The 26,581-nt window shown below is 37.6% G+C and overlaps 5 protein-coding genes across 5 annotated transcripts; 3 read left to right on the forward strand and 2 right to left on the reverse strand.

Moving 5' to 3' along the window:
* Positions 1-871: 871 nt before the first annotated feature.
* LOC116000813 (activating signal cointegrator 1) lies at positions 872-4,032 on the reverse strand. The gene is made up of 5 exons (XM_031240649.1): positions 3,774-4,032; positions 2,258-2,401; positions 1,767-1,834; positions 1,550-1,660; positions 872-1,437 (listed from the first exon to the last, which is right to left on the reverse strand). Exons 1-5 carry the CDS (start codon positions 3,892-3,894, stop codon positions 1,102-1,104), a joined length of 780 nt encoding a protein of 259 aa, XP_031096509.1. The 5' UTR covers positions 3,895-4,032; the 3' UTR covers positions 872-1,101.
* Positions 4,033-6,001: 1,969 nt separating this feature from the next.
* On the forward strand, positions 6,002-9,335 carry LOC116002362 (serine/threonine-protein phosphatase PP1-like). Its single transcript, XM_031242475.1, has 4 exons — positions 6,002-6,509; positions 7,669-8,228; positions 8,452-8,673; positions 8,988-9,335. The coding sequence occupies exons 1-4, from the start codon at positions 6,335-6,337 to the stop codon at positions 9,009-9,011; spliced, it is 981 nt and encodes a 326-aa protein (XP_031098335.1). The 5' UTR covers positions 6,002-6,334; the 3' UTR covers positions 9,012-9,335.
* A 3,931-nt stretch (positions 9,336-13,266) lies between these two features.
* LOC116001005 (probable inorganic phosphate transporter 1-3) lies at positions 13,267-16,622 on the forward strand. The gene is made up of 3 exons (XM_031240901.1): positions 13,267-13,428; positions 14,241-15,209; positions 15,932-16,622. The coding sequence occupies exons 2-3, from the start codon at positions 14,269-14,271 to the stop codon at positions 16,602-16,604; spliced, it is 1,614 nt and encodes a 537-aa protein (XP_031096761.1). The 5' UTR covers positions 13,267-13,428; positions 14,241-14,268; the 3' UTR covers positions 16,605-16,622.
* Positions 16,623-18,174: 1,552 nt separating this feature from the next.
* On the forward strand, positions 18,175-20,566 carry LOC116002552 (inorganic phosphate transporter 1-4-like). The gene is made up of 3 exons (XM_031242722.1): positions 18,175-18,498; positions 18,681-19,142; positions 19,426-20,566. Exons 1-3 carry the CDS (start codon positions 18,175-18,177, stop codon positions 20,266-20,268), a joined length of 1,629 nt encoding a protein of 542 aa, XP_031098582.1. The 3' UTR covers positions 20,269-20,566.
* Positions 20,567-21,625: 1,059 nt separating this feature from the next.
* LOC116002590 (phosphoenolpyruvate carboxylase kinase 1-like) lies at positions 21,626-23,518 on the reverse strand. Its single transcript, XM_031242756.1, has 3 exons — positions 23,154-23,518; positions 22,486-22,924; positions 21,626-22,161 (listed from the first exon to the last, which is right to left on the reverse strand). The coding sequence occupies exons 1-3, from the start codon at positions 23,496-23,498 to the stop codon at positions 22,109-22,111; spliced, it is 837 nt and encodes a 278-aa protein (XP_031098616.1). The 5' UTR covers positions 23,499-23,518; the 3' UTR covers positions 21,626-22,108.
* Positions 23,519-26,581: the final 3,063 nt, after the last annotated feature.

Raw genomic sequence — 26,581 nt, forward strand, 5'->3', positions numbered from 1 at the left:
TGTTATTGTATTGTGAAATTCGATATCTATGAACACAAATTATGTTGTACCATCTTGTGTTATGAAATATGTAATTCTATATCTTTAGTGTGAATTCTATACTTTGTCATTTCAATTCAGGGTTTATAATGCTACGTTGACTTTGGTCTATAAAATAAATTGTCTTTTACACGATATATGTATAGAGAAAGTAATAGATATGTAAGTTCTAACACGGCTTTTCCATATTTTCTTTGCCCACCATCAAGAAAATAAAAATTCTCCACACTATTGAATTCCCTAGCTAGCTTTCTCCCACTTTTCCACACATCCCAATTGCACTAAAGATCTTGGAATGATTGCAGCACTTACTTGCATTAGTCCAGTTTACGTTGTAGCAACCAAGAAACTTCACTCATTGCAAAAGATCTCTAAGTAGGCTTCCAAGATAGTTCGTACCACACAGCATGTCAATAAAAAGTTTAATCACTAAGTAGAGTTTTCGTCTCATATGACTTCGATCTCTAGTGATGGAGGTAAGTTAATTCAGACTTAACTTTTCTGTACATGTTCACTTGCATAACATAAATATGAGTACTCTTTGAGCCGTGCAATACTCTCACCGATTTTTGTACATGTTCACTTGCATCACATGCATAATCATTCAAGTTATCTTAGTCCATCCTAATACTCTCAAAGTGGATCAAAATCCGCACCCATCCCGCGGTGGGACGGGTTAGGGCTTTAAAAAAAAAAAAAAAAAAAAAAAAGGACCAGATAAAGAGTGTGCCTAACGGGCCTGGCCCACTAAGGCCCGCGGGCCAAACTCTTTTTAAAATATATATATATATATACACACACACACATACATACACACAACGGCCACCTAAAATCACATGTAATTTGGTGTTATTAGGAGCTTTACTAGCAAGATAAACTGAATACAGAATCATTTTACTCCTCACCAAGGTAAATATAGCACACAAGTATAAGGAACTAAGCATTACTACACAACTTCACCTAACAGATCAACAATCTTACACTGTACATCTCACTAAAGATGGTAAAAAAAAAAGTTTAAAACACAATTCATGTCTTCATCTGAAACCCTAACTTCACCATTTAGTTATCAAACCTTCCTCTGCTGTGGCTTGCAGCAAATTTGCTTTGCGACTGAGGCTCCTTGGATGCGTTCCTCGTCCTGGAGGAAATCGGGTAGCCCTCGTTGACGGGCTGGAAGGTGTTACTCTTCGAGAACTGCGTGGCAGCTGCACGGGCCCCAGCTATTGCTGTAGCGAGACTCTCAGACCTGTTTGTTTCGGACGAACTGGGGTTGTTGGCGGAAGATGCAAGCGATCCCGGTTTCAAAGAGAAAGGGTTCCGTGAATCGGGAAGGGGAAATTTCACGGGAAGTGGAGATGTAACCGGAGTGAGACCTCTAACTGCAGCCTCGTACACCTTCACGAATTCGAAATGTAATAACCGGTTAGAGGACACAGAGAGGGAATTCAAGAATTCGAGGGTAAAAATTGTTAGGAATCAGAAATAAAAAAAAAACGGCGATATATACCTTCCTTTCCAAGTTGTAAACTCCTTGGTATCCTCGCATCTCAAATGGAACGATGAGTTTCTGTGGCTTCTCACAAAGCCAGCAAAAGTCGGTTTGTCCTTCCAGTCTCACCTGTAGACAAAAACCGTATGTGAATACAATATATACCAGACAGATTACACCATCCCGTTCATTATGTAATAAAATAGATGAATATTAGAGAGAACGAGGGTTTTACTCCTTCGGGAATCTCGTCCCAGCATACTAGCTCTTCACATCTGACACACCCAACCACTTCAACACAACCTGCACAAGGATAATCGAAAGTATCATATAACTGCATATAAACATCTCACGCAAATTATTCGACAAGCTCTAAAGCAACCCTACTCAAACCATTAAAGGAACATACGATCGAAGAAAATTGGATCCAAATCCAAGTAACAAATATCACCTAATCAATTCTTCCACGACATATGCAGACATTTTAAACTACGGGTTTACATATACCTGTGATCCAGGCTCGTTAATTAGCCCCTAGTACCAAAGTTTAGGGATAAAGGTGATGAAATATCATCTCAATGCTCGAACAGACGTATTACATTTTGGTAAGTTTTACCAAGATTAGGGATCACTAATACAAACTATAGGCACAATATAGCACCAAAGCCCTTGTAATTATAGACACACGAGTTAAGAATTACTGAAATAAACTAAAGAATTTGGTACCTAGAAGCCTTGAGACGGGATAATGCTCCGGAAACTTGAGATCTGTTATGCCATTAACTGCATATATCTCCCGGTAAAACTCCTCCATTGCTCTGATAGTCTCTGGTTCTGGTACCTTACTGGCAGCATGAATCCAAAGTCGTCCTTCATAAATTTAAAAAAAAAATAACATAAGGAATTAAATCTAGAAAGCCAAGAAAAAATATGAATTATCCATTGCTTTGACAAGTAAAGAAGAAAAATAGAAGTTGAAGCTACATAATTTGTTAACAAGCACTTATCTGAACTATGGCATATTAAAGTTAGATCATCCTTTGAACATCATATCTGAATGGTCTAATTTGGTCAGGAACTATAATTCCCACGGATAGGTTCAAGAAAGATGTACGAAGCACATAAAACAGAGCCAAATGTTCTAATCCAAGTCAGGAATTACAGTTCCAAAGCAAGAATAGGTTCAAAAAAGAACTACAAACAATGAAAATAGCATTGAACTGGATTCACTGGGATATTCACCTAATTGAAAAAGAAACTAATCTCACATCCTCATCGTAATCCATTACCTCTAGTGCTTGCATTTTCATATGGTCATTCACGTAAAACTTTAAGTGCCTGTTCAGTTAAAGAAGACACTTTATAGTTTCTACCGCCCAACAACACAGTTAAAACTAGTAGCTAGCATAATGGTCGAAATTCTAGTCAGTACTAATATGGTTCTACCCACTGGCAAAGTTGAAATTCAGTATAGGAAGCAGAACTCTACACTCTACAGTGTGTCTAGAGATATTTTAAAGTCTCATCAAGCAACATCAATTAAAACTGCACATTCCATACACCATAGTAGTGACAGCTATCATTAACTAATGGAACTTAACCAAAAACAACAAAAAGCCAAAACTTTCCACCACCATTCTACTATACCAAGCACTACAGCCATTACTCAACATTCCACTATAATCACATTCAAGCTGAATTTAGAATCCAGCAGCACCTCACACCCAAATAAATCCAAATTCTGGGGACAATCCAGCCAAGTTGGTCAAATTGCTGACTTAATAACCACAAGGCTACAAGATCAACTCTCAACCAGAACGGCCATTGCCCTTCTTGAATTGAGCCAACTTAGACTCGTTTACCTACTTTTGCTCCTTTGCTGGCTAGGGTTACAAGGCGGGTTCGGGGCTGTTGTTTCCCTCCTCACTGAAAAAATCCAAAATCTTCTTTCTCTTCTTAGTTAGTGCTACTACACCACTCCTTTACCAACCACTAAAATTTCCCCCAAAAGAGAATACAAACACAGGCTCAAAATTGCTACATCAACAGCACCCAGAAAACGATGTTAAAGAATTTAGTGCATAATTAACTAAACCATTAAAAAGACACGATTTTTGGCTTGGAGACAACAGCAGAACCCCAATTCAACTGACCCCACGCATGGGAATAACACGATTCATGAGAAAAGGGAAAAGGGGGAAATTGATAACAGAGAGAGAGGGAGAGAAATAAAATAGCTAACCTCTAATGGGAGCAGGCCAAGATCTTCCTTCAATGCGCTTTATGCCATGAACAAGCAGAGAAGCCCAGGGCTGATGCATTGTCAGGCATGGGTTTCTGTAATTCCCACTGTTGCGTGCCATCACTGTCTGAATCTTCCTGTTCTGTTCTGAATCTCCGGTCGCCAAAGAATCTTTTCTGAGTCTTCTTTGTGAATTTGGAAACTGCTATGTCAACATCTCCCCTGCCGAATTTAACATGGAGAATATATAGGCTTTAGAGAGGTGAAAACTAAACCAAATCCCTCTGGGATTAGGTCACGCGATTTTAATTTTAATTTTAATTCCCAATTTTCTGACTCGTAATTTGGAAGTTAATATTTTATTGAGCCCTTATATTTTGTTATAAAGATTAATTGAGCCACGGTTCTTTATTATTTTAAAAAAAATTAATGTGCTATTCGTTAATGAAAATTGATATATGAGAAACACAAAATAGAGATATGTGGGATAATATAAGAAACACGAGAAAAATGTACATCTCTAAATAATATAAATATGTGTTTATAAAATATTTTCTTTAATTATATATAAGTATTCATTGTTAAGAAAATGATTTTGAAATGTTTTATGAGCTTTTGAGAGTTTTTTTTTTTTTGGAAAGAGATGTTTTCAAAATAGATAAATGTTCACATTAAAAGTTTTTCGTGAATTATATTGTATTTGATAAATTTTTTTATTATTTTTTTAACACAACTTGATGTAACCCCAAGAGCTTCATTAAACATCAAGTGGAAAGCAGTTTACAATGAACTCCGGCGAATACTCATTCTAGTATAAGGGAATATCTTGAGAAATATCTTTCACTGCAAGACAATCTACCATCGTATTCCATGATCGACGGATAAATTTAAATACACAATAAGTAGATGCAGAAGCCAATGTGGTACATTCACTAATCCCAATACGCACATAAGAATAATCTAATTGACAAGAAGAAAGAGCACTGCACAAGTTAAGACAATTAGAATCTACCACTACCTCCAAAATGCCACGATTCTTCAACCACGAAAGGACCTTCCTACATGCCATTGCTTCAAGATACGGATCACTGCAACACGAAAGTTTACCATTTGTAGCTGCTAGAAAAGCACCATTGGAGTGCATACCACTACCCAATATGCTGCAACATCACTTGTTTGGTAGATCCATTGAACACGAAATTTTTATTTTGTTCAATTGATTAGAAGTGTAATAAATTGAAATAATAATCCCTTTACAAAAAGTAAATTTACATTTGAATTTCACCTAGTGTTGTAAAAATTAGCATAGGGGCTTTGCCTATAGGTTGAAGGGACTTTCTCATTACTTAGTCTTTAGACGGCCGACTGACTAGTTGGACTAGGAGCTCAAGTTGGTCAAGTAAGTTGTGTAATTTTTTAATTGATTTATTTCTCCAAAAATACCATAATTTTGAGAAAACAAAGTTAAACCCTAAATAAAGACGAAAATCGGTGCAAATAAGGGAAGAACAACAAATTGCAATCAAATTTAGAGTATCAAATTTACACCCAAAATCCAAGCATTGCCCCAACCAATCAATTATCAACGTTGAACTGTCAGCTGACTATCGCCGCTCGCCATCGGTTCGCTCAACGCACATGTTCCCCCAATCAATTGATCACCATCAAGAAAGTCAAGATGTCATCGCCTATTCACTTGTTGTCGATCAGCCATCAGAGTTTCAGTTTCTTGCCCTTTACCCAATTCAACTCAGTATATTGATGTCAAGTCGTCACCTTTAGCTTCTCGTCCTCACTCATAAACCAGATAGTCAAGTTTTCTTTTCTACTTTTTTGTTTAGGGTTTTGACCTCTGTATTGAGTTTATGAGTTTTAGACTAGCAGATTTGAGAATTGAGTTGTGGCTATTAATTCCTATTAAGTATAAAGCTATAAATAAATATTGTTTTCTTTATATTCTATGCGTCGAATGAGTACCTAGCGCATTCTACAATACTGATCTTATCTCGCTATATTTTATATCAATATGAAAACCTTTTTAAAAAATAGCCACTTTTATGTGTGTGTGTGTGTGTAACACTTGATATTTTTACAACTAGACTAGATGATCAATTGACATTAGAAAAATAATAGGGGCAACATCCTGATTAGGTTAAAACTTTGAGGATTCAAAGCAAAATTTCATCCAATAGAAAGTAAAGGCAAAAGGAAAGACGACAACACAGTGTTGACTCCACTCCCTCCCTGAGTCTTTAACCTCTCTCTCTCTCTCTCTCTCTTATTTTTCAGCTCAGCCGCTGCTGCCCTCAGGACCGATAGACTCGAATGTTTTCATCAATCACCCAAAAAAAAGCCATTTTCACAACCCCAAAGCTTTCCATCTAAACGCCCTTGAAAAAAAGTTAAAGTCTTTCACTCCCTGAGATGCTAATCCGCCGCTCCACTCCACTTTATTCCCTCTTTCATCCGCGTGCTGTTATTCCCTTTCCTCAATCTTGATCTATACCCCCATACCCACCAGCTCAAAATCTCGAAACATACGCAGATACAGGAGGGATTTTATGGATTCTGTGGCTCTGGATGATATAATCAAGAGGTTGTTGGAGGTTAGGGGGAGACCCGGGAAGCAAGTGCAGCTTTCTGAGTCGGAGATCAGGCAGCTGTGTATGCAGTCCAAGGAGATTTTCTTGCACCAGCCTAATCTTCTTGAACTTGAGGCACCCATCAAGATCTGCGGTACAGATTCTTCAATTTCCCCCTTTTTGTTTCTCCTTTCCTTTGGAAATTCGTGGGTTGCTTAGGAAATTAGCTTTCTGATGTGGGTTTTAATTCAAAATTGAATCTTTGGAGCTGGATTTTGCTTGATGCTGCTGTTTCTGTTCTCTTCTGTTTGTGTCTTTGTTTAGTCTGATGCTTCAATTGAAAACAGTTTTTTACTTCTTTTTTTTAAATATCAATTTCTCTTATTATTGTTAGTATCAATTGATGCTAAGCTTGACTGGGTAGGCGATGCTTTGAGCTATGGTTGAGTAGAGAGCAACATATGTAAAATTATTGAAACTATTTGTGCTGTTTATACTTTATATTATACATGATTATGGACTAACTCTTCCCTAAGAATGCATTAAGTTCTGAAATTATGTTTGATAGTCAAATTTAGCTTCATTATAAAGAAAAAAAAGAGCTAGAAGACATTAACATAGTAACATGTACTTGATGAATAATCATAAAAATGGTCTAACAATAGTTAATTGTGATTGTCAAAAGAAGGCTTCATTCATGCTTAATATGATTGAGATTTACTTTAATGCCTTGATTTTGCAATGTTTATGAAAATTGTTGACTTTCTAAGTTAGGGAGCTATAGTTCAATGATAAATTAGACAGTTGGACGAGGCATCTTGTTATTAAACAATCAACATATACTTTTAAGAAGAGATTTTAAGAACAATTAACATATACTTGGTTGTGATTTTGGATCTCAACAGACACTTCCGTTGTTAAAAATTCTTGCAGTATGCATTCTCGCAAAAATAATTTCATTCATGCTGTGTGTAAAGGGTTGGGGACTTTTCTATGTATCTTATTTGTAAAAGAAGTGACAAGAATAAACACCTCCTATACACTTTTACCTTTTTGATTGCACATAATAGTATCACTTCATATTGTCCATTAGCGTTTTGAAGTAGATACTTCATTTTAGGAGCGCATTTCATGATGAAAAAACTTGGCTTTGCTGCTTTGTCCTTGTTAAAATGTCCACTATATCAGTAAGTTTGCATGTTGCTCTATCTTCTTTGTAGCCTATGAATCACTTTTAACGAATTTGAAATATGATTGGTTCTTTTCTCAACCAGAGAATTTCTATTTACAATTTAACTTTTCATTTTTTGCAGGGGATATTCATGGTCAGTATTCTGATCTACTCAGGCTCTTTGAATATGGCGGTTTACCTCCGAAATCTAACTACTTGTTCTTGGGCGATTATGTGGATCGTGGGAAGCAAAGTCTAGAAACAATATGCCTTCTGCTTGCGTATAAGATCAAGTATCCTGAAAACTTTTTCCTTCTGAGGGGCAACCATGAATGCGCTTCTGTTAATCGTATATATGGATTTTATGATGAGTGCAAACGGAGGTTCAATGTTCGGTTATGGAAAATATTCACGGATTGTTTCAACTGCCTGCCCGTGGCAGCTCTGGTCGATGAAAAAATATTGTGCATGCACGGGGGACTTTCTCCCGATTTGCATGATTTGGATCAGATAAGAAGCCTGCAACGACCTACAGATGTTCCGGAAACTGGTTTGCTTTGCGATCTATTGTGGTCTGATCCTAGTAAGGACGTCAAAGGGTGGGGGATGAATGATAGGGGCGTCTCCTACACTTTCGGTGCTGATAGAGTGACCGAGTTTCTCGAGAAACAAGATCTCGATCTTATTTGCCGTGCTCATCAGGTCTGCACATGTTACGTGTTTGTTTATAATTTAAGATTGGGCTAGGGTTACACAACTGGTCTATAATGCACATGGGCCAAACCACACTAAAAGATTGAATCCAACCAATTAGCTAGTCTAACTCATGGCCTTATAAACCCATATTTTCTCTCTTATTTTATCAATGCGGGACTCTTAACAGAGTTCAATCGTCTATCTTATTGGTCTTCGTGCGTTACTGCAGGTCGTTGAAGATGGATACGAGTTTTTTGCGGACAGACAACTCGTAACAATATTCTCAGCTCCTAATTATTGCGGGGAGTTTGATAATGCTGGTGCCATGATGAGCGTTGACGAGACGTTGATGTGCTCTTTTCAAATATTAAAGCCTGCAGAGAAGAAGCCGAAGTTTGGATTTGGTAGCACGACAACGGCTAAACCAGGAACCCCTGCATCGAAAGCAAAGGTAGTCTTGTTTGTTAACCTATAATTGTTTGTTATTTGGTCAACAATCAGCCCGAGGTAAGTCCACATTTCTTTTTCTATTATTCCCGTCACATCGATCTTCAACAGCCAAAGGTAGACAAAAACGAGCCCTCCCGCTTGATCGCACTGTGCTACCAAAACGCATCTCCATAACTCAGTCAGCTATAAAACACATGCCTTTTACCTTTCACCGTTTTCTTTACATTGCCTTTTACCAAAATGCCCTAACCTCAGCTCGTGCCCCCTTTGTGCTTTGTGTGTTTTATCTTGACACCACGGTTTCTTTGTTTGCAGTCGCTTCTCGGTAAAATAGGATGAACATAGTGAACGGAAGCGCGAGTGGATCACGGGGAGTGTGAACATAAGGGACAAAATGGACAATGGCAATTGTCTCTCCTGGAGTGAAATCAGGAAGGCTGTAATAATTTTTCTTTTTCTTTTTCCTTTTTTTATTTTTACTTGTCTGTAAAAATATTAGCCAGTTGTGGTGGTGGTAAAAATGGTTTCACTGACCCTTTTTAACTTGAAAAATCAGAGAACTTATTTGGTGTAATCTGTTACTGTGGAACAAGGTTAGCAATTGTGTCACTCTCTAATAATTGGTGACAATATTGATGAGAACAATGCCTTTTGGTACACTTAGTATTATGAATTCTGTAGTTAGATGGAGTTTTTTTTTTTTTTTTTTTTTAAATAAATATTTTTAATAAATATCTTTAACAAATTATATGGTATAACATAATAAATGTGTTTGGTAAATAGGCAAATAGTTGTTAGTTGATTGGGTTAGTGAGTTTGATTAGTTGATAATATTGGTTGATTGTAAAAAGATGTTTGGTAAATTAGTTAGTTGATAATTGATTTATGCAAAATGTCTTTTGACTGGATTTTGTTTTTAATTTAAACTTTTATTTAAGTGGCTCTTTTCGTGTCTAATTCTTTAATAATTGTTGTTTTCATTTATAATTACTGGGTAATACTTTTTACAATTTTACTAAGATTCTTTTTCACTCTAAGACATTTTAATTAATTAGTTGCAACTCTAGAAAAAAAAGACGAAAATAACAATTATTAATAATTTAGAGATGAAAATTGCAAAATTTTTTTGGGCGTTTAGATGTGTGTATAATAGTTTAATAAAATTTCTCTCTTTATTTTATTTAAAATTCTTAGTAATTAGTTTTATTTTTTGGTATAACAAGATTTTTAATGTAAAATTTATTGTTTAATACTAAATAAATAATATTTTAAATATTATATTATTAATAATTTGGTCCGACATCATCATCTGAACTAATCTGTAAAATTAGATGGATAGAAATATAGAATAATTACATAGATTGACCTTAGAGCATTGACTTTATAGATTGCAATAATTATTTACGATATTAATTAATTACTGCTTAGCACGATTGCACGAATCATATGTACTACCGAGTAAAATATTATCCTCAGTTACACTTTCCTCAGTTACACTTTATTTATTTTACGGATAAATGTCAAATAAGTTATTGAATTATGCATGAAAGTGCAATTAACTTAGAAAAAATGCAATAAACTTTAAAAAAAAGTGCAATTTTGACATGTTATTGCAAGTACCTCCAAGTTAAATGTGATTGGAATGCTACATCAATATATATTGATAATATTGATGCCTAATAATAATAATAATAATAATAATAATAATAATAATAATTTATTAAAAATTAAATATTTTAAAAATTTTCTACTGACTTAGCTACAATTGGGGTTCAAATCTGTAACCTCTGTTTATATATACTTTCTTAACATACTAAAGCACAAAGAATCAATACTCTGATTGGGGTTCAAACCGATAACCTCTTATATAAGAAAGCCACAATCATGTCGTTCGACCACAAAGTCTGTGGCAAAATTAAATATTTTAAAAGCTTGTGGTCAAGCTTTAACCCCATACATAAACTACCTAAACTACCTTTATGTGGGTTAAAAGTGTTCATTCTTTTTATTAACAATGGTTGAAAATTCATGCATACTTTTTGCAAACTACCCATCTAAACTTTTCAACAACCTTTGTTAATGATCAATATTTTTTACTATTTTTTATGGGTAATGAGCTAATCTATAATTGCTAATGGTGTAAATAAGTACCAACTACCAAACATATATACTAGGGTAATTAAGAATATAGTTATGACATATGAAGTGGTCAAGTAAAGTGTATTGTATTAATGGTAGTAAATTGGACCCCCCCTTCAAGCTAGATGTAGGCTCTATTTATATAGTCAGAGAAATGGATAAATTTTAGGTATTTTGTTGATGTAGAAAGGAATATTAATGGCTTAGTTCGGTCACGACATGTATGGCTATGTTTGACAAACTTAGTTGAAAAGGTAGCTGAAAGCTGAAAAGTAGTTGAAAACTGAAAAGCTATAAGTTCGAAGCTGAAATCTGAAGAGCTGTTATGCTTAGAAGTGTTTGGTAAAATTAACTTTGATAAATGTAAAAAGACTAAAAAGGACATCTTCATACAATTTAAATAATTTTAAATTTAAATAGGTTTGTTTATATATTAAAATATAAAATAATGAAATCAATATATTTAAATAAAATATAAAGTAACAACATATATTTGAAAATATATAACGTAAAAAAATATATTTATAATTCATAAGATTAGTTCATACAAAAATTAATGTTCAAACATAAATATTAAACTGAAATTACAACCAAACATAATGAAAAGAAAATGTCAAAAAGAGTTTTAATTAAGAGGGATAAAGGATGTCATTTATTTAAAATAATAAGGATAAAGATGGAAAAAAGTTAAAAAGCTACTAGCTTATTTTGAAAAGCTACTCCAAGTAGCGTTTCAAAATAAGCTCTTATTTTAAGTTACTAGCTTATTTTGAGAACATTACTAAATAGAGCTTATAGCTTATTAGTAGCTTAAAATAAGCTATAAACTACTAAATAAGCTCTGCCAAACAGAGTCTATGTGTTGGTGCAGGGGGTTACGTCCATGGCAGCAACACATAGAAGTGAATAAGTGATTGTCTTGTCGCTCTTTACTGGTCTCAGTGATCAAGTTTCCCGACCTTCAAGCTTGGGTCCGATGCAAGCGTGGCCTGATCTATTTACGACCAAGTCAACTGTATGTATGATGTATTACCTCATCAATCACTACAAGAAAACAACAATAGCTATAATAAATTTAATAATGGATTAAATAGTTACAACTTAAATACGTATGGAAATCTGTTAGAAAATTAAATACTTACAATTTTAAGAAATTTACCTATAAAATTTTCTATTAGTAAATTTGATTTTTCTTGCAGTAAATAACGAATAATTTTGTAGATCTTTAAAGTGGTTAGAAAATTGAAAGAACACATGATTTTTAATAGTCTAAAATAGTAAGTTTTTATCATGGTCCCATGCTCCAACTAATACAATACACAAATAAATAAAATAATTATGGACCGGATAGGAGATATTTTTAGAACTTGACAAGTCAGAAAATGTTGGATTCCAACACCCCCCCCCCCAACCCTCCCCCCTCTCCCTCCCTAGTTTACCAAAAACAGGCAGAAGGTGATAAATTTAATCTAATTTGGGGAAAAAAATCTTGCATGTAGTATTTGATTTAAACCTTAATATAAAGATTAATAAATCTCTTATCTGACTTTCAAATAATATAAAGAGTAGTGTGACACTAGTTTGGCGTGTATGATGCAACATTGCAACTTCATTATTCTAAACTAATCTTAAATTAATGTAATCATGTCCCACTTGTTGGACATTTAAACTTTAATATATCAAAAACCTTTTGGTCAAATGGCATAACTATAACTCCTAAATGAGAGATCACAGGTTTGATCCTAGCTAGTAAAAGCATAGGGGCAATATTACATTATAACCATGATTGCAGTAAGCGACTAAGCGTCAGGCGGTAGAGGATCGCCTAGGCGGGCACCTATGCGGCGTATATATAATAAAAAAAATTAGTAAGGCCGAGCCGACCGGATTAACTCGGTTAACTCGACCAAAATGAACGAGTTAACTTAGCCGAGTTAGGCGGTTGCCTAGGCAGCCGAGTCGACAAAATTAACAAGGCCAACCCGACTGGATTAACTTGGTTAACTCTATCGAAATGGACAAGTTAACTTAGCCGAGTTAGGCGGTTGTCTAGGCGGCCGAATCGACTGAATTAGGTACTAGGCGGGCGCTTAGGCACGATTTGCCTGGGAGGGAAATCAGCATGGTCTAGGGGTGCCTAGCACCTAATTAAGCGGACGCCTAAACCGATTTTTGCAACTCTGATTATAAGAGAGCCAATAATACTAAAAAAAATTGATGACAATTAACAAAAGATGTACACAACAATAACTTAATGATTTATCCAACTTTGGCAACATATATGTGAATTTAAAAAACATGGTTAATTAGTTGGTGCAAAGAGTTGACATTTTTGGTACATGAAAGTACGTACAATAAGGGTTGACATTGGGGAAGGAGGTGATGAGCAAAAGATTGTGTGAAAACTTGAAGTTGTTTAAATAACACTATAGAGGTATATGCCGGAATTATGCCGGAGAAGATTCCTGCAATTGTATGCATGTCTTCGGAGACAAATAACTTGCATTATGCCCTATATATACTCACCTTCAATTCCCTCCTCATTCCAACTCCAATGCATATAAGTATATAACCTTCTCCTCTCTTCTTCTCTTTCCAGGTGAACTGCACACAACAGGTACGTAGAGGTGTAAATCAGTCAAGTTATTGAACTTCATTCGATTATTGTGGAGTCGAGCTTGAGCTCTAGTAGTGCATATATCATTCTCCTCTCTTCTTCTCTTTCCAAGTGAACCTTAGGTAGAAGTGTAAGTCAGTCAAGTTATTTGGATTGTACTTCATTCGATTATTGTGGAGTTGTGATTGAGCTCTAGTAGTTAAAGTAATTATGAATCGAGTCAGATTCAAATATTTTAATACTTGCTTTCAACAACTTACAAGCTGGTAGTGTGTCCAGTTATTCATGCTTGATTCGATTGTTGTGGAGTACAGTCGAGGTTGAGCTCCGAGAGTGCATGAATCTAACAAATTAGCATTGTTACAAAAATCAGTTTAGACGCCCCTAAACCGTAGCAATTTCTCTCCAAGGCGCCTGACTAGGCAACCAGCCACCTAAGCACCGGCTTAGTGCCTATTTCGACCGACTGGGCCGCCTAGCGCCTAACTCGGTTGAGTTAACTCCTCCCTTTCAGTCAAGTTAACTTAGTGCCTATTTCGGCCAACTGGACCGCCTAGCGCCTAACTCGGTTGAGTTAATTCTTCCATTTCGGTCGAGTTAACCCGGTCAGTTTGGTCTTGCTAATATTTTTCTATATATATCTATATGTATGTATGTATATATATATATATATGCAACTAGGGCCTAAAGTTTACTACAACCATGCAAATTAGAGCTCAATTGAACTCGAGCTGAGCTAAATTTGTATATATGTATATTATTTTCAATTCATATATATATATAGAATGTTAATTGGATTGAATAAAATGCAGGGGGAGATCAAGGTATCAAGAAAGTAGGATGGCAGGAGAACAACTTCAAGTGCTTAACGCACTTGATGTCGCCAAAACTCAACTCTACCATTTCACGGCGATCATCATCGCCGGAATGGGCTTCTTCACCGACGCCTATGATCTTTTCAGCATTTCTCTGGTCACCCGTCTTCTCGGCCGCATATACTACACAAAACCGGGCGCCCCCAAGCCCGGCACGCTCCCACCGGCCGTGGCGTCCTCCGTCACCGCCGTGGCCCTCGTCGGAACCCTAGCCGGCCAGCTCTTCTTCGGGTGGCTCGGCGACAAGATGGGCCGGAAAAGAGTCTACGGCGTAACGCTCGTCCTCATGGTGGTCTGTTCTTTAGCGTCGGGATTTTCGTTCGGAAATACTCCGAAAGGGGTAATGGCGACGCTTTGTTTCTTTAGGTTTTGGCTCGGATTCGGAATCGGCGGCGACTACCCTCTCTCCGCCACGATCATGTCGGAATACGCGAATAAAAAGACCCGAGGGGCGTTTATTGCGGCGGTTTTCGCCATGCAGGGCTTCGGGATCTTGGTGAGCGGCATTGTGGCGTTAATCGTGTCCGTTAGTTTCGACCACGCGTTCCACGCGCCGCCGTACGAGGTCAACGCCGCCGCGTCCACCGTCCCGCAGGCGGACTACGTGTGGCGGATAGTCCTCATGTTCGGCGCGTTCCCCGCCGCGCTCACCTACTACTGGCGCATGAAGATGCCGGAAACCGCCCGGTACACCGCGCTGGTGGCGAAGAACGCCAAGCAGGCGGCGCAGGACATGGCCGGCGTGTTGATGGTGGAGTTGGAGGCGGAAGCGGAGAAGGTTGAGAAGATAGTAGAAAGTTCTTCAAACTCTTATGGATTATTCTCCATGGAATTTGCCCGCCGCCATGGCCTCCATTTGGTCGGTACAACCACCACGTGGTTTCTCCTGGATATCGCGTTTTACAGGTTACAAGCATCATATTTATATTTATAAAAATATTTTTTCACGTGGTTTCTCCTGGATATCGCATTTTACAGGTTACAAGCATCATATTTATATTTATAAAAATATTTTTTTATTCATAAATTGATTGATTCTACTGCTAATTAAAATTTGAATTTAGAAAAATTAGTTAAATATATAGGTTATAGAACTTTACACAAAATAGTAATAATTTGCCTTTGAACTTTTAAAATGTACTAAACACTTGAACTTGTCAAAATAACTTAAATAAGTCGGATTTGCAAATAACCTATTGGTTACGGGTAAAATTACCATTGTTGGCCACAGTTGGCTGTTGCTAAATCGCCCTAATTAAAAGAATAACGTTGATCGCTTGTTTCTCCACTGTAGAAGGCGATTGTTTGGTTGCCTTCTCTAGTTCTGTACTAGAGAACCGATGACCATTAGCCGGTCATCGAAATTATTGAAGAGATGCTTGTGATTGGTTATTCCAACTAAATAACCAGTGATGGGTTATTTAGATGTAGTAAAATGACAAATTTAAGTGTTTAGTTGTACATATTTAAAGTTCATGGACTTAATTGTTTATGTAAAGTTTAAAAGTCTAAAAGACCATTTTTCTTAAAATTTAATATAGCTCATACATAAATATTTAACATGCATAATATACAGAATTCATGTTCATTATATTATGTTAATTGTTTTTTAATATTGCATTTTACAGCCAAAATCTTTTCCAGAAAGACGTGTTTAGTTCAATCGGATGGATCCCGGCGGCGAAGGAAATGAACGCAATTCACGAAGTTTTCCGGGTGGCAAAAGCCCAGACATTAATCGCCCTGTTCAGCACAGTCCCGGGATACTGGTTCACCGTTGCCCTAATCGACGTGATGGGCCGATTTTGGATCCAACTCATCGGCTTCTTCTTCATGACGGCGTTCATGTTCGGCCTGGCCTTCCCCTATTACTACTGGAGAGATCACAGCAAAATCGGCTTCGTCGTCATGTACTCTTTCACCTTTTTCTTCGCCAATTTCGGGCCCAACGCCACCACGTTCGTGGTCCCGGCGGAGATCTTTCCGGCGAGGCTGAGGTCGACTTGCCACGGGATATCCGCGGCGGCCGGGAAGGCCGGCGCGATCGTCGGCGCGTACGGGTTTTTGTACGCGGCGCAGCCCAAAGATAAGGCGAAGACCGACGCCGGGTACCCGCCGGGGATTGGGATAAAGAATTCTCTTATTGTTTTGGGGTGTATTAATGCTCTGGGGTTGTTGTGTACTTTCTTGGTGCCGGAGCCCAAGGGGAAATCGCTTGAGGAGTTGTCCGGCGAGAACCGGGAGGATGCTCCGGCGCCGGGGGGTGGCGGGTCTGCTCACCGGACGGCGCCGGAAGTTTAAATATTGTTTTTGAGAAAATGTGTTGTATAAGTTGGAAGTGTTTGTATGATGTACTGCTTTGAATGTCAATAAACAAATAAACAAGTATAGTTGACTTAAGTTATTTACTATTATTTTTCAATATTGTTTAATTTAATTTAATATTACTAAAAATTAAAGAAAAATGGCTAAATAAACTATTGAACTAGAGAGTAGAGACCAAAATTCAGTTAAGCCACTGAACAAAAAAAAGAGTTCATATAGGCTATTGAGTATTGAACCAAAGACTAAAGTCCAATTCAGCCACTGAACTAAAAAATAGTTCAATTAAAATTTTTTTAACAAATATAATCGATTGTTTCAAGTTCATGCAAGTTAAATAAGAGTTGTTGACATATGATGTGAAAATACTTTATTTATATTATTGATTGCTGGTGACATACAATCTCATTAGCCACTCAAAATTTAATTTGCATGAACTTTGAACAATCGATTATATGAAAGAATCATATTACTTTTGAACTTTGCTTTCTGGTTTAATGACATATTTGAACTCTTTTTTTTTTTTAAAATTCAATTCATTGCTCAATTGGACTTTGATTTTTAGTTTAATTGCCTTTGGCCTTTTTCCAAAATGAAATTACAATTTTATATTGAACACACTAAATTTTGACGTTAAAAAGTAAGAAATTTTTTTTGATTTCAACATCATATAGTAAATATGATGGAAATCAGATGAGACAAATAGAATAAAAGTTCCAACTATAGCAAATAAATTCTCTACTGCCATGATATCTCCCTAAAGTTGATATATGCAAGCAAGCAAACTACCTTCCAACGGAAATAAATTCTCACCCGTGACAGTACTACTGGTCCAGTCCAAACGGATTTATTTTTGACTTACTGATTATCATGCTATGTTCTTATTTTGAATTTTCAAATCTATTTTATAGTTCAATTTGTCTTTGTTTTGGTGAGGGTAGAAGATATAGTTAAAGGTGGAGTGACCTTTGAGAAGATTGCCAAAAGGGGATAAGACTTAAAGAGGATTTATATGTGAAAATCATTAGAGCTATTCAAGATTTGAACATGTTTATTATAAGGTAAATTTTTGTGCGAACTGGATGACTATGTATAGAGAGAATGATCGTCCTAAGATGCTACTCCGGTGGGGTTACATGACCCATAAAGTATGAATGGATGAGAGTGTATGTATTTTTGAGATAGGATTTGAACATAGAAGACATGATGTTACATGCGGTTTTGTTTCTCTGTGAAATGGATCAAAGCTGGGGGGACACCTTCCTTGATCTCGCTTTTGGTTTTTCCACAGTCCTCTCTATTCATGAAAAGTACCATTGTTGTCGTTTAAACCCCACTTGTCTTGCTTCACATGCTTCTGTTTCTTTTTTTCTTTTAATAAATATTTAAATTTATTTTCACCATTTGTTTTTTTCAGTACTATTGATAGACTCTGTAGTATCTGTTTATAACTATTTTAACAACCAATTCCTGTGTCCTTGGAGAGTTGGAGATCCATGTATATATTTTCTTGTTTCAGCATTAATATTTAAACCCTTTTGTGGCAGTCATGGCCGGAGATGAACTGAGAGTTCTGAACGCACTTGATGTTGCGAGAACACAATGGTACCATTTCACGGCAATCGTGATTGCCGGAATGGGCTTCTTCACCGACGCATACGACCTTTTCTGCATTTCTCTGGTCACCAAATTGCTCGGCCGGATTTACTACCACGTCGATGGAGCCCCGAAACCCGGCAGTTTACCGCCCAACGTTTCCGCCGCCGTCAACGGCGTCGCCCTCTGCGGCACGCTGGCCGGGCAGCTGTTTTTCGGGTGGTTGGGGGATAAAATGGGGAGGAAAAAAGTTTACGGCTTAACGCTTATGCTAATGGTAATATTAAGGAATAACAATAATTATATGCTTTAGAAATTGATTTAGTCTAGTCAGGAATATTTGTATGCTTTATTATATTAATTTAGTCTAATCAGTTATATTTTCTCTGTATACGATTCTAGGAATATTTGTATGTTTTATTATATTGATTTAGTTTAGTTAGTTATATTTTCTCTCAGGTGATTTGCTCCATTGCTTCCGGGCTTTCTTTCGGGCATAGCTCGAAAGGAGTAATGGCGACTCTCTGTTTTTTCCGGTTCTGGTTGGGATTTGGGATCGGCGGCGATTATCCGTTGTCGGCGACGATAATGTCGGAGTACGCGAACAAGAAGACGAGGGGAGCGTTTATTGCGGCTGTGTTTGCGATGCAGGGGTTTGGGATTCTTGCCGGCGGTGTGGTGGCGATTGTTGTCTCGGCGGCGTTCAAGGCGGCGTTTCCGGCGCCGACATATCAGGAAAATGGTTTAGCTTCCACTGTTCCGGAGGCGGATTACATCTGGCGGATAATTCTCATGTTCGGCGCGTTCCCCGCCGGGCTGACGTATTACTGGCGGATGAAGATGCCGGAAACCGCCCGTTACACCGCCTTAGTCGCCAAGAACGCCAAACAGGCCGCTTCCGACATGTCCAAAGTTCTGCAGGTAATTTTAATATATATATATATATATATATATATATATATTATTTTTAGTAGCGAGGTTAAACTCAGCAGAGGACTCTTAGTGTTCTGTGCTTCCTTAGATTGAAAAAGTAGTTATAAACAGATACTACATTGTAAGAGACAGTAGTACTAAAAAAAAAACAGTCACTATGCAGTCAATCCAAACAAGAATTACAATAAGTCCCTTAAATTAAATTTGTAATCGAGTGATTACTGTGTAGAAAGCTTGATAAACTTACTTGAAGTTGCACTAATTTATGCAGGTGGAAATCGTAGCAGATGGAGAGAAAGCCGGCAAGATTTCGCAGGAATCCGGCAACGATTTCGGGTTATTTTCCCGGGAATTTCTCCGGCGTCACGGGCTCCATTTACTAGGAACAACGAGCACGTGGTTCTTGCTAGACATTGCTTTTTACAGCCAACAACTTTTCCAAAAAGATATATTCAGAGCAATCGGATGGATTCCCAATCCGGAGACGATGAACGCCATCGAAGAAGTTTTCAGGATCGCCAGAGCCCAAACGCTGATCGCGGTTTGCAGTACTGTCCCGGGGTACTGGTTCACGGTGGCGCTAATCGACAAAATCGGCCGATTCGCCATCCAATTAATGGGGTTCTTCTTCATGACGGTGTTCATGTTCGCTTTAGCCATTCCTTATAATCACTGGACGCATAAAGAGAATAGGATAGGGTTCGTGATAATGTACTCCCTGACGTTCTTCTTCGCCAATTTCGGTCCCAACGCCACGACTTTCGTCGTTCCGGCGGAGATTTTCCCGGCGAGGTTGCGGTCTACGTGCCACGGGATATCGGCGGCGGCGGGGAAGGCCGGAGCGATTGTTGGAGCGTTTGGGTTTTTGTATGCTGCGCAGAACAGGGATCCGGCGAAGACTGACGCCGGATACCCGCCCGGGATTGGTGTACGAAACTCTCTTATTGTTCTGGGCTGCATTAACTTCTTGGGAATGGTGTTTACGTTGCTGGTGCCGGAATCCAAAGGGAAATCGCTGGAAGAGATGTCGAGGGAGAATGAAGGAGAAGAAGGAGGGGTTGAAATAGAGATGAGAATACAGGGAGGTCATGAAATTCGAACCGTTCCGGTTTAATCTACTCGGAACTGTTTTCAAGAAAACAGAACTATTAACTTTCTTTAGATTAGTAATTAGTTAAGTTATGTTTGAAAGTAGTAATGTTTAGAATGCATAGATCATTATAGGGGCTGCTTAGCCCGTTTATATCTTATTTGTGGTTCTGGGTCAGTTGTTTAAGTGCGAGGGTTTGATGAATTGTGGCAAAACTTATGGATTGATTTAAGAGTGGACGACTTATTGTAAAAGTGCATGCAAAGACTTCTACATTACAAATTTATTATAATGAAAAGCTAATTAACTTCATTTTCTCAAAGGTAAATGATCATTATATTCCATAGTAGTCTCTTTCTTTTGCTCTCATGCATGTGGTTTTCTTCTTTTCATTTTTTAACCTCTTCTGTAGATAAGATTTATTACTCAACACTCAACAGTCACCACAAATGCAGTTTTCTCTTTGAAATTTGCCAATTCGCATCCTTTTCTAGGGGATGAATTGAATGTGGGGGAGAAACATAAATGGGGAAAAACTAAAAGGGAAAAGAGAGAAAGCAAAAGAGAGATTTGTTTTTGGATTTTTTTTCCCAGATATTAAGTTGGTGTATTGAAAAGGAGAGATTCTCGATAATATACAACTAAATTTGGGCTACTCCCCTTGACAAAATGGCACTTGTTTGAGTCCAATTTGTAACACCAATTGTTGAATTTAAGACGTTTGGGTACTTGCATATTTGATAGGCCCACACCACCTTTGTTTATTGCCTCTAGTTCGGCCTTATATACAAACCAAATTTTGGGATACTTCTTGGAATAGTGTAGGAATCTACAATCATTATACCATCCATCTTCAGTATATAAAATATGAACATTTATCTGTTGTTCATAGTATAATTTGCCTCAATCTTACTAGATAAATGTTTTATGAATTAAATACAGACGATTTAATATTTGATCTGGATCTAAGTAATTAAACTCAGTTCAAGTAGTCGGTCTAAATCCAGTATAGAGTAAAACTTGAGGGACACTTAATTGGTAATGTGAAATGTATAAATACCTTAGACAAGGGTTTTTAAGGAGGACAATCCTCATTCTCAAAGCAATAATCATAACCTATGTTTTCAAAGTTCCTTTTCACCTTTTACTCTATTTTCAACCAATTGTGTTGACAAACCGTGTAGACCACCTCTGTCATAAAATCAATAATGTGTAATCTAAATCTTAATTTGATTGAATACTTTAATATATTCACGCTTAATGGGATGAGACTAATCTAGTCCAGTCTTAATTCCAAAACTGCAAAGCAACTGTTTTCTACAATTTCATATGGAATTTGTGTTTTGAAGAAAACCCAAAGAGGAGTTCGGGGGAAGAGAGCTGCAAAATTTGAGTGGAAACTTCATTAACATATGCCTCAGAAAGCCAAAACACATCCGTCTCAGTCTCACATTTCATTCCAAACCAAAACAAAAAGCAAAAGTGACACAACACAGAAGAAAATTTGCATTGAAATCCCCAATAATTTAAAGCATTGGGTGATTAATGCACTACACTCCCAGCCTGTGACTCAACAAAAGCTTCCAAAAAACACTCATAACCTCTGCTCTCTTCCCTTCTGCCATGCATTCTTGAAAGCTCCCTGCACATGGCTGGACACACAAACCGGCCATTGGCTACTACAGCGGCGGGTAGGTCATATATGGACAATACTAGGGTAGCTATATACATAGATTTGTTATATATATATATGTTGTGGTAGCTTCTTAGCACCAATGTCAATCGACCCCGGCCACATGTATATATACATGTGGCATCAGTGTCAATTAACACGGTAAATTTTCACATAGTTTTGTAACAGTGTTTAGTTTAGAAGAGTCACATCCCTGTCTCCGTTGCTTGTCATCCATGGATGCCCTGTACATCGCCATCACTTCAAGAATTCAATACCCAAGTTGGCCAAGTAGCTTAATTATGTGAAGATTTTTAATATCCAAGTTGGCTAAGTATCTTAATTATGTGAAGATTTTTGGATTATTTCACTCTCACAACCTCACAATCTGTCTAATTCCCAGAAGGAAAATAGTGTAATGTACTCTACATGTGTTAAATTCCAGATTGAAAAGAGTTTTATTGGTGATTGTATAATTCAAAAATTCAAGGTCAATACTACATATTAGAAAGTACTAGAAGAAGTAATATGCGGAGACAAAGTAAAATGTAAATTGTAGATGTACTTACTCAGCACTTGCTCAGCCGAGAATCTTCTAGAGACGTCTTTACAGAGCATTCGCCGGAGCAGATCCTTAGCCGCCGGCGATACAGAGTTGAAAAACCTCGCCGGAAACCTGAGATTGGCTCTGAGTACGGCCTCGAAGATTTCCTCCGCTGAGTCCCCGTAAAAAGGCGGGACTCCGGCCAGCATTATGTACAGAATGACGCCGGCGCTCCACACGTCCACCTTCTCCGAGTAGGCCCTGCCGGCTAACACCTCCGGCGCGACGTAGTATGGCGTCCCTACCACTCCGCTCATCAGCTCGCTCTCGTGGAAGCACTCAGCCGAGCCGAAGTCGGCTAGCTTCAGCTCGTCCCACTCGTTGAACAGAACGTTGTCCGGCTTGATGTCCCTGTGAGCTACGCCGAGCCGGTGACAATGAGCAATCGCATCCATTAATGGTACCTAATCAGCAATTTGGACCAGAAGAGCGTATAAATTCAGGATTTCAGATGAAATTCAGTCAAAACATCAACAAAATTTCCGCAAATAGAAATCAAAATTACGAGAAACTATTCCGCATTTGATGAATACAGTAATTCAGAAAAGCGAAGAGTGTGAAACTATACATAATGCAGCTCCGATCGCGACGAAAACCGTAAAAAAATTCAACGATCTGGAAAGCAGAGTGTACCATAACAGCAAGGGCTTCAGCCTCGGAGAAGACCTGGCGAGCGGAGAGACGCTCGAAGAGATCGGAGGAGCGGCAGAGCTCGATGACGAGATGGAGGTGATCCTCGTCCTCGAAGACGTCGAAGATGCGGAGGACGTAGGGATTGGGGGAGAGCAGCTGCATGATCTTCGCCTCGTTGAAGAGGCATTGTCTGTCGACGGAGTCGTCGGCGATTAGGCGCTTGTCGATGGACTTGACGGCGAAGGATTCACCGGATTCCGGCGAATAGCACTTGAAAACGACGCCGAATCGCCCCCGTCCGATCTCCTCGCAGACTCGGTAGTTCCGGTTCAACGCCTCGCTCATAACGCTGTGTTTTTGGGCTCTTTTGTCTCTACTTTTCTCTTCTGTTTCGGCGGTTTAGTGGTTTTGTAGAGTGAAGAGTTTGGAATTTATGAAGGAATATTCCGCTGGAGGGACTACCCAATGGAAAATCGCCACCTGGATCTCCCAAATTACGGAGAAATAAACGCCGTTAACGCCTCTCTCGTCATAAATTCCGGAGGAACAAACGCCGTTAACGCATATCCCCCCATTTGGGGAACAGGAAGTTTGTTCTTATACGTCTAACTAACGTTATTAGACCTGAATTTCTCTTTAACTACTTTTTAGTCATTTTTAAAACTTTGTATTGTATAATACTTCAACTTTATGAAATATTTCTATTATTGAAAAGCTTTATGATCTCAAATATGCTTACAAACTACTTCAAATGGTTGGGTTTATTTTCGACTTTATTCTCAAATCTAAATTTTTCACAAGTTAATTTTAACTTTATTTAAAAGGGTCACACTTGTGTGAGACCGTCTCACGGATCCTTATTGGTGAGACGGGTCGGGTCGGGTCGCAGCCATATGCGAATGTCATACTTATATGTGCAAATCTCACACTTATATGCTCAAATATAACACTAATCAAAAATACAATTTTTGTTACTTATAAGAGTAAAAGTAATACATTTTTCATAATAAGTAATGTTGAAAAGTGTCTCTCACTCACATGGTTGCAGTAGGCGCTAAGCGCTAGTCGGGCGGTAGACTAGCGACTAAGCGGTCTAGGCGACAACCTATAAAAACAAAAAATTAATTCATGTGTGTGGGTGTATGTCATATATTATATTACATATTATATATATATATATATATATATATATATATATATATATATATATATATATATTTATTTATTTATTTATTTATTTATATCTTACTTCTCTTACTTATATAAATAAATAAATTTAAATATATATGTAATAATAAAATTAACAAAGCTGACTCGCTCGAGTTAACTCGACTAACTCTGTCGAGTTGGACGAGTTAACTCGGCCAAATTCGGCCTATACGGCCGCCAACTCGGCCCAGTCGGTCGAGTTAGGCGCTAGGCGGCCTCCTAGGCGGACGGCCACCTAGGCGACGCCTAGGGAGCTATTCGCCTCGACCCAGGAGCACCTAGCGCCTAGGCGGGGATTTTTGCAACAGTGCTCACTTATAAGGGCAAATATAATACTTTTGAGGAAAAATGTAATACTTTTAAATCGAAATGTAAAAGTATTGTATTTTCCCTTAAAAGTATTACATTTACCCTAATAAGTAACAAAAATTTTATTCTTGATTAGTATTACATTTGAGCATATAAGTATGACATTTGTACATATAAGTGTTACATTTGCATCTTGACCCGACCCGTCTCATGGTGAGACGGTCTCACACAAGTTTTTGCCTATTTAAAATATGTTGATTCATGTAACAAAAACTCGATCTTTAGAAATAAATATTTATAATTCATACCATATCAACTAATTTATTTTTGTCATAATCAAACAATATGGAATCTCATAAAATACATTTAAACTATCTGTAATGGATTTATTAAATCAAAGAATATTCAGATGTATTATCTAATTTTAATGAAAGATGAGATAAAATTGGCTGATTTGTAGGGTTTCCTTGGATACAAAGGTAGTGTTCAATCATGACAATAACTACTTTTTGTCTTAACCACCTTTTCCAACGGCTGATTATTGAGGTATCAAATTATAAAATCGAATTAAGGATAAAGGATAAGTCATCAGCCCGATGTTCCAGGCAGTGACGGACGTTAATTCCCCGTTAGTTTGTGCCAGTAGTCAAACACCGTCAAGTTTTGATAACTGCCCATATTTGAATTCCGTACCCATGGATCTTGGATACGGTACGTCCGTTGTAAGGATGTTTGGGTCCCATACTACCCCACTTTGTCGATTTGGTATAACCTAATATGAAAATTTTTGCACTCTTCTATCTTTGACTATTGTACTCTTGGTGTTGATTTATGATTTTTTATAAGGTTTTTGGGTATAATGGAAAATAATTTCTTCCTAAAAGATTGAATTTCCGACAGAGTATCTGAAAAGATTTAGTCTTTCTTCCCAAACTCCATTCATGTGAATAATTGAGCTGCCCATACGAGCTGTAATTGAAAATGCTTAGAAAGAAGAATAACAACTAATCCATAAGCCTCTACGTCAAAGCACCCAAGGCGTCTGGCGGGAGAGATCTCTAATATTATTTGAGGGTCGTTGAACCCACATTATATATAGTACTCCAATCGTTTGTCTAACAAAGATTCTCATGGGTAGTTCAACTGGTTACATGTGTGAAGTTTGGAAAGAAAGAACAGAGATGCAGTAAGCAACGGTCTAGCATATGTGTTTAGTGTGTTCAGTTGAGTTACCATGATTTACATCTTCTCAGATGCTTTGTCGGGTCGGGGCGTGGAACCATTGAGGTTCAACCTTTTGGGAATGAAGAATAAAGATTCGTAAGAAATTTTACAAATTTATTCTATCTCTAAAATACGTGATAAATCTTTGTAAGAACTTAATGAGATAATAAGTTACCAGAGTTATGGGGTGGAATACAAATATACAATACATGACATCGAAAAGAGGTGGCTAACTAGGCAAGGCATTATTCTTATATCAAAAGGTCACGAATTCGGTGCCTGCTAACACCTTCTCGGTCAAGTCAAATCGATTATATTGCACAAGGTCTTTCTAGTACGACTTACCTCTCCTGTGTGATTTGCTCATATTACACATAAACGGAATTTATTCAATACACACCATCAAATACTGACTACAATTTTCTCGTAACCAATATACATATAACATGTGACCCACATAAATTGACATTTGATCCCTTGTTAGGTGGTAAAGCCAAAAGCAATCGCCCTGATTAGCCCTTGCTTACACTGAATGGTTAAGTTAAGAAGGAATTTGGAAGATATTAATGGACCACAATGTAATGTTAGGTTGCTTTTTTGTGTGGTGGGAACTTTTGGTGTTTTCTTGAAACCCATTCAGCCTCACACTACCAAATTTCCACCATAAAAAGAACAAAATTTTTGTA

Source organism: Ipomoea triloba, chromosome 13 (assembly GCF_003576645.1).
Source record: "Ipomoea triloba cultivar NCNSP0323 chromosome 13, ASM357664v1".
NCBI classification, from domain to species: Eukaryota; Viridiplantae; Streptophyta; class Magnoliopsida; order Solanales; family Convolvulaceae; genus Ipomoea; species Ipomoea triloba.

Bases quoted from the DNA above. Each gene is read 5' to 3' on its own strand.
- LOC116000813 (XM_031240649.1), bottom strand. From the start codon at position 3,894: ATGGCACGCAACAGTGGGAATTACAGAAACCCATGCCTGACAATGCAT. The intron at 1,661-1,766 runs GTAAAACCCTCG...TTTTGTCTACAG, and splicing joins GGGACGAGATTCCCGAAGGA to GTGAGACTGGAAGGACAAAC. The intron at 1,438-1,549 runs GTATATATCGCC...GAATTCGTGAAG, and splicing joins TTTACAACTTGGAAAGGAAG to GTGTACGAGGCTGCAGTTAG.
- LOC116002362 (XM_031242475.1), top strand. From the start codon at position 6,335: ATGGATTCTGTGGCTCTGGATGATATAATCAAGAGGTTGTTGGAGGTT. The intron at 6,510-7,668 runs GTACAGATTCTT...CATTTTTTGCAG, and splicing joins GGCACCCATCAAGATCTGCG to GGGATATTCATGGTCAGTAT. The intron at 8,229-8,451 runs GTCTGCACATGT...GCGTTACTGCAG, and splicing joins TTATTTGCCGTGCTCATCAG to GTCGTTGAAGATGGATACGA.
- LOC116001005 (XM_031240901.1), top strand. From the start codon at position 14,269: ATGGCAGGAGAACAACTTCAAGTGCTTAACGCACTTGATGTCGCCAAA. The intron at 15,210-15,931 runs GTTACAAGCATC...TGCATTTTACAG, and splicing joins CTGGATATCGCGTTTTACAG to CCAAAATCTTTTCCAGAAAG.
- LOC116002552 (XM_031242722.1), top strand. From the start codon at position 18,175: ATGGCCGGAGATGAACTGAGAGTTCTGAACGCACTTGATGTTGCGAGA. The intron at 18,499-18,680 runs GTAATATTAAGG...ATTTTCTCTCAG, and splicing joins GCTTAACGCTTATGCTAATG to GTGATTTGCTCCATTGCTTC. The intron at 19,143-19,425 runs GTAATTTTAATA...TAATTTATGCAG, and splicing joins ACATGTCCAAAGTTCTGCAG to GTGGAAATCGTAGCAGATGG.
- LOC116002590 (XM_031242756.1), bottom strand. From the start codon at position 23,498: ATGAGCGAGGCGTTGAACCGGAACTACCGAGTCTGCGAGGAGATCGGA. The intron at 22,925-23,153 runs GTACACTCTGCT...ATTGCTGATTAG, and splicing joins CTGAAGCCCTTGCTGTTATG to GTACCATTAATGGATGCGAT. The intron at 22,162-22,485 runs GTAAGTACATCT...GGCGATGTACAG, and splicing joins CTCGGCTGAGCAAGTGCTGA to GGCATCCATGGATGACAAGC.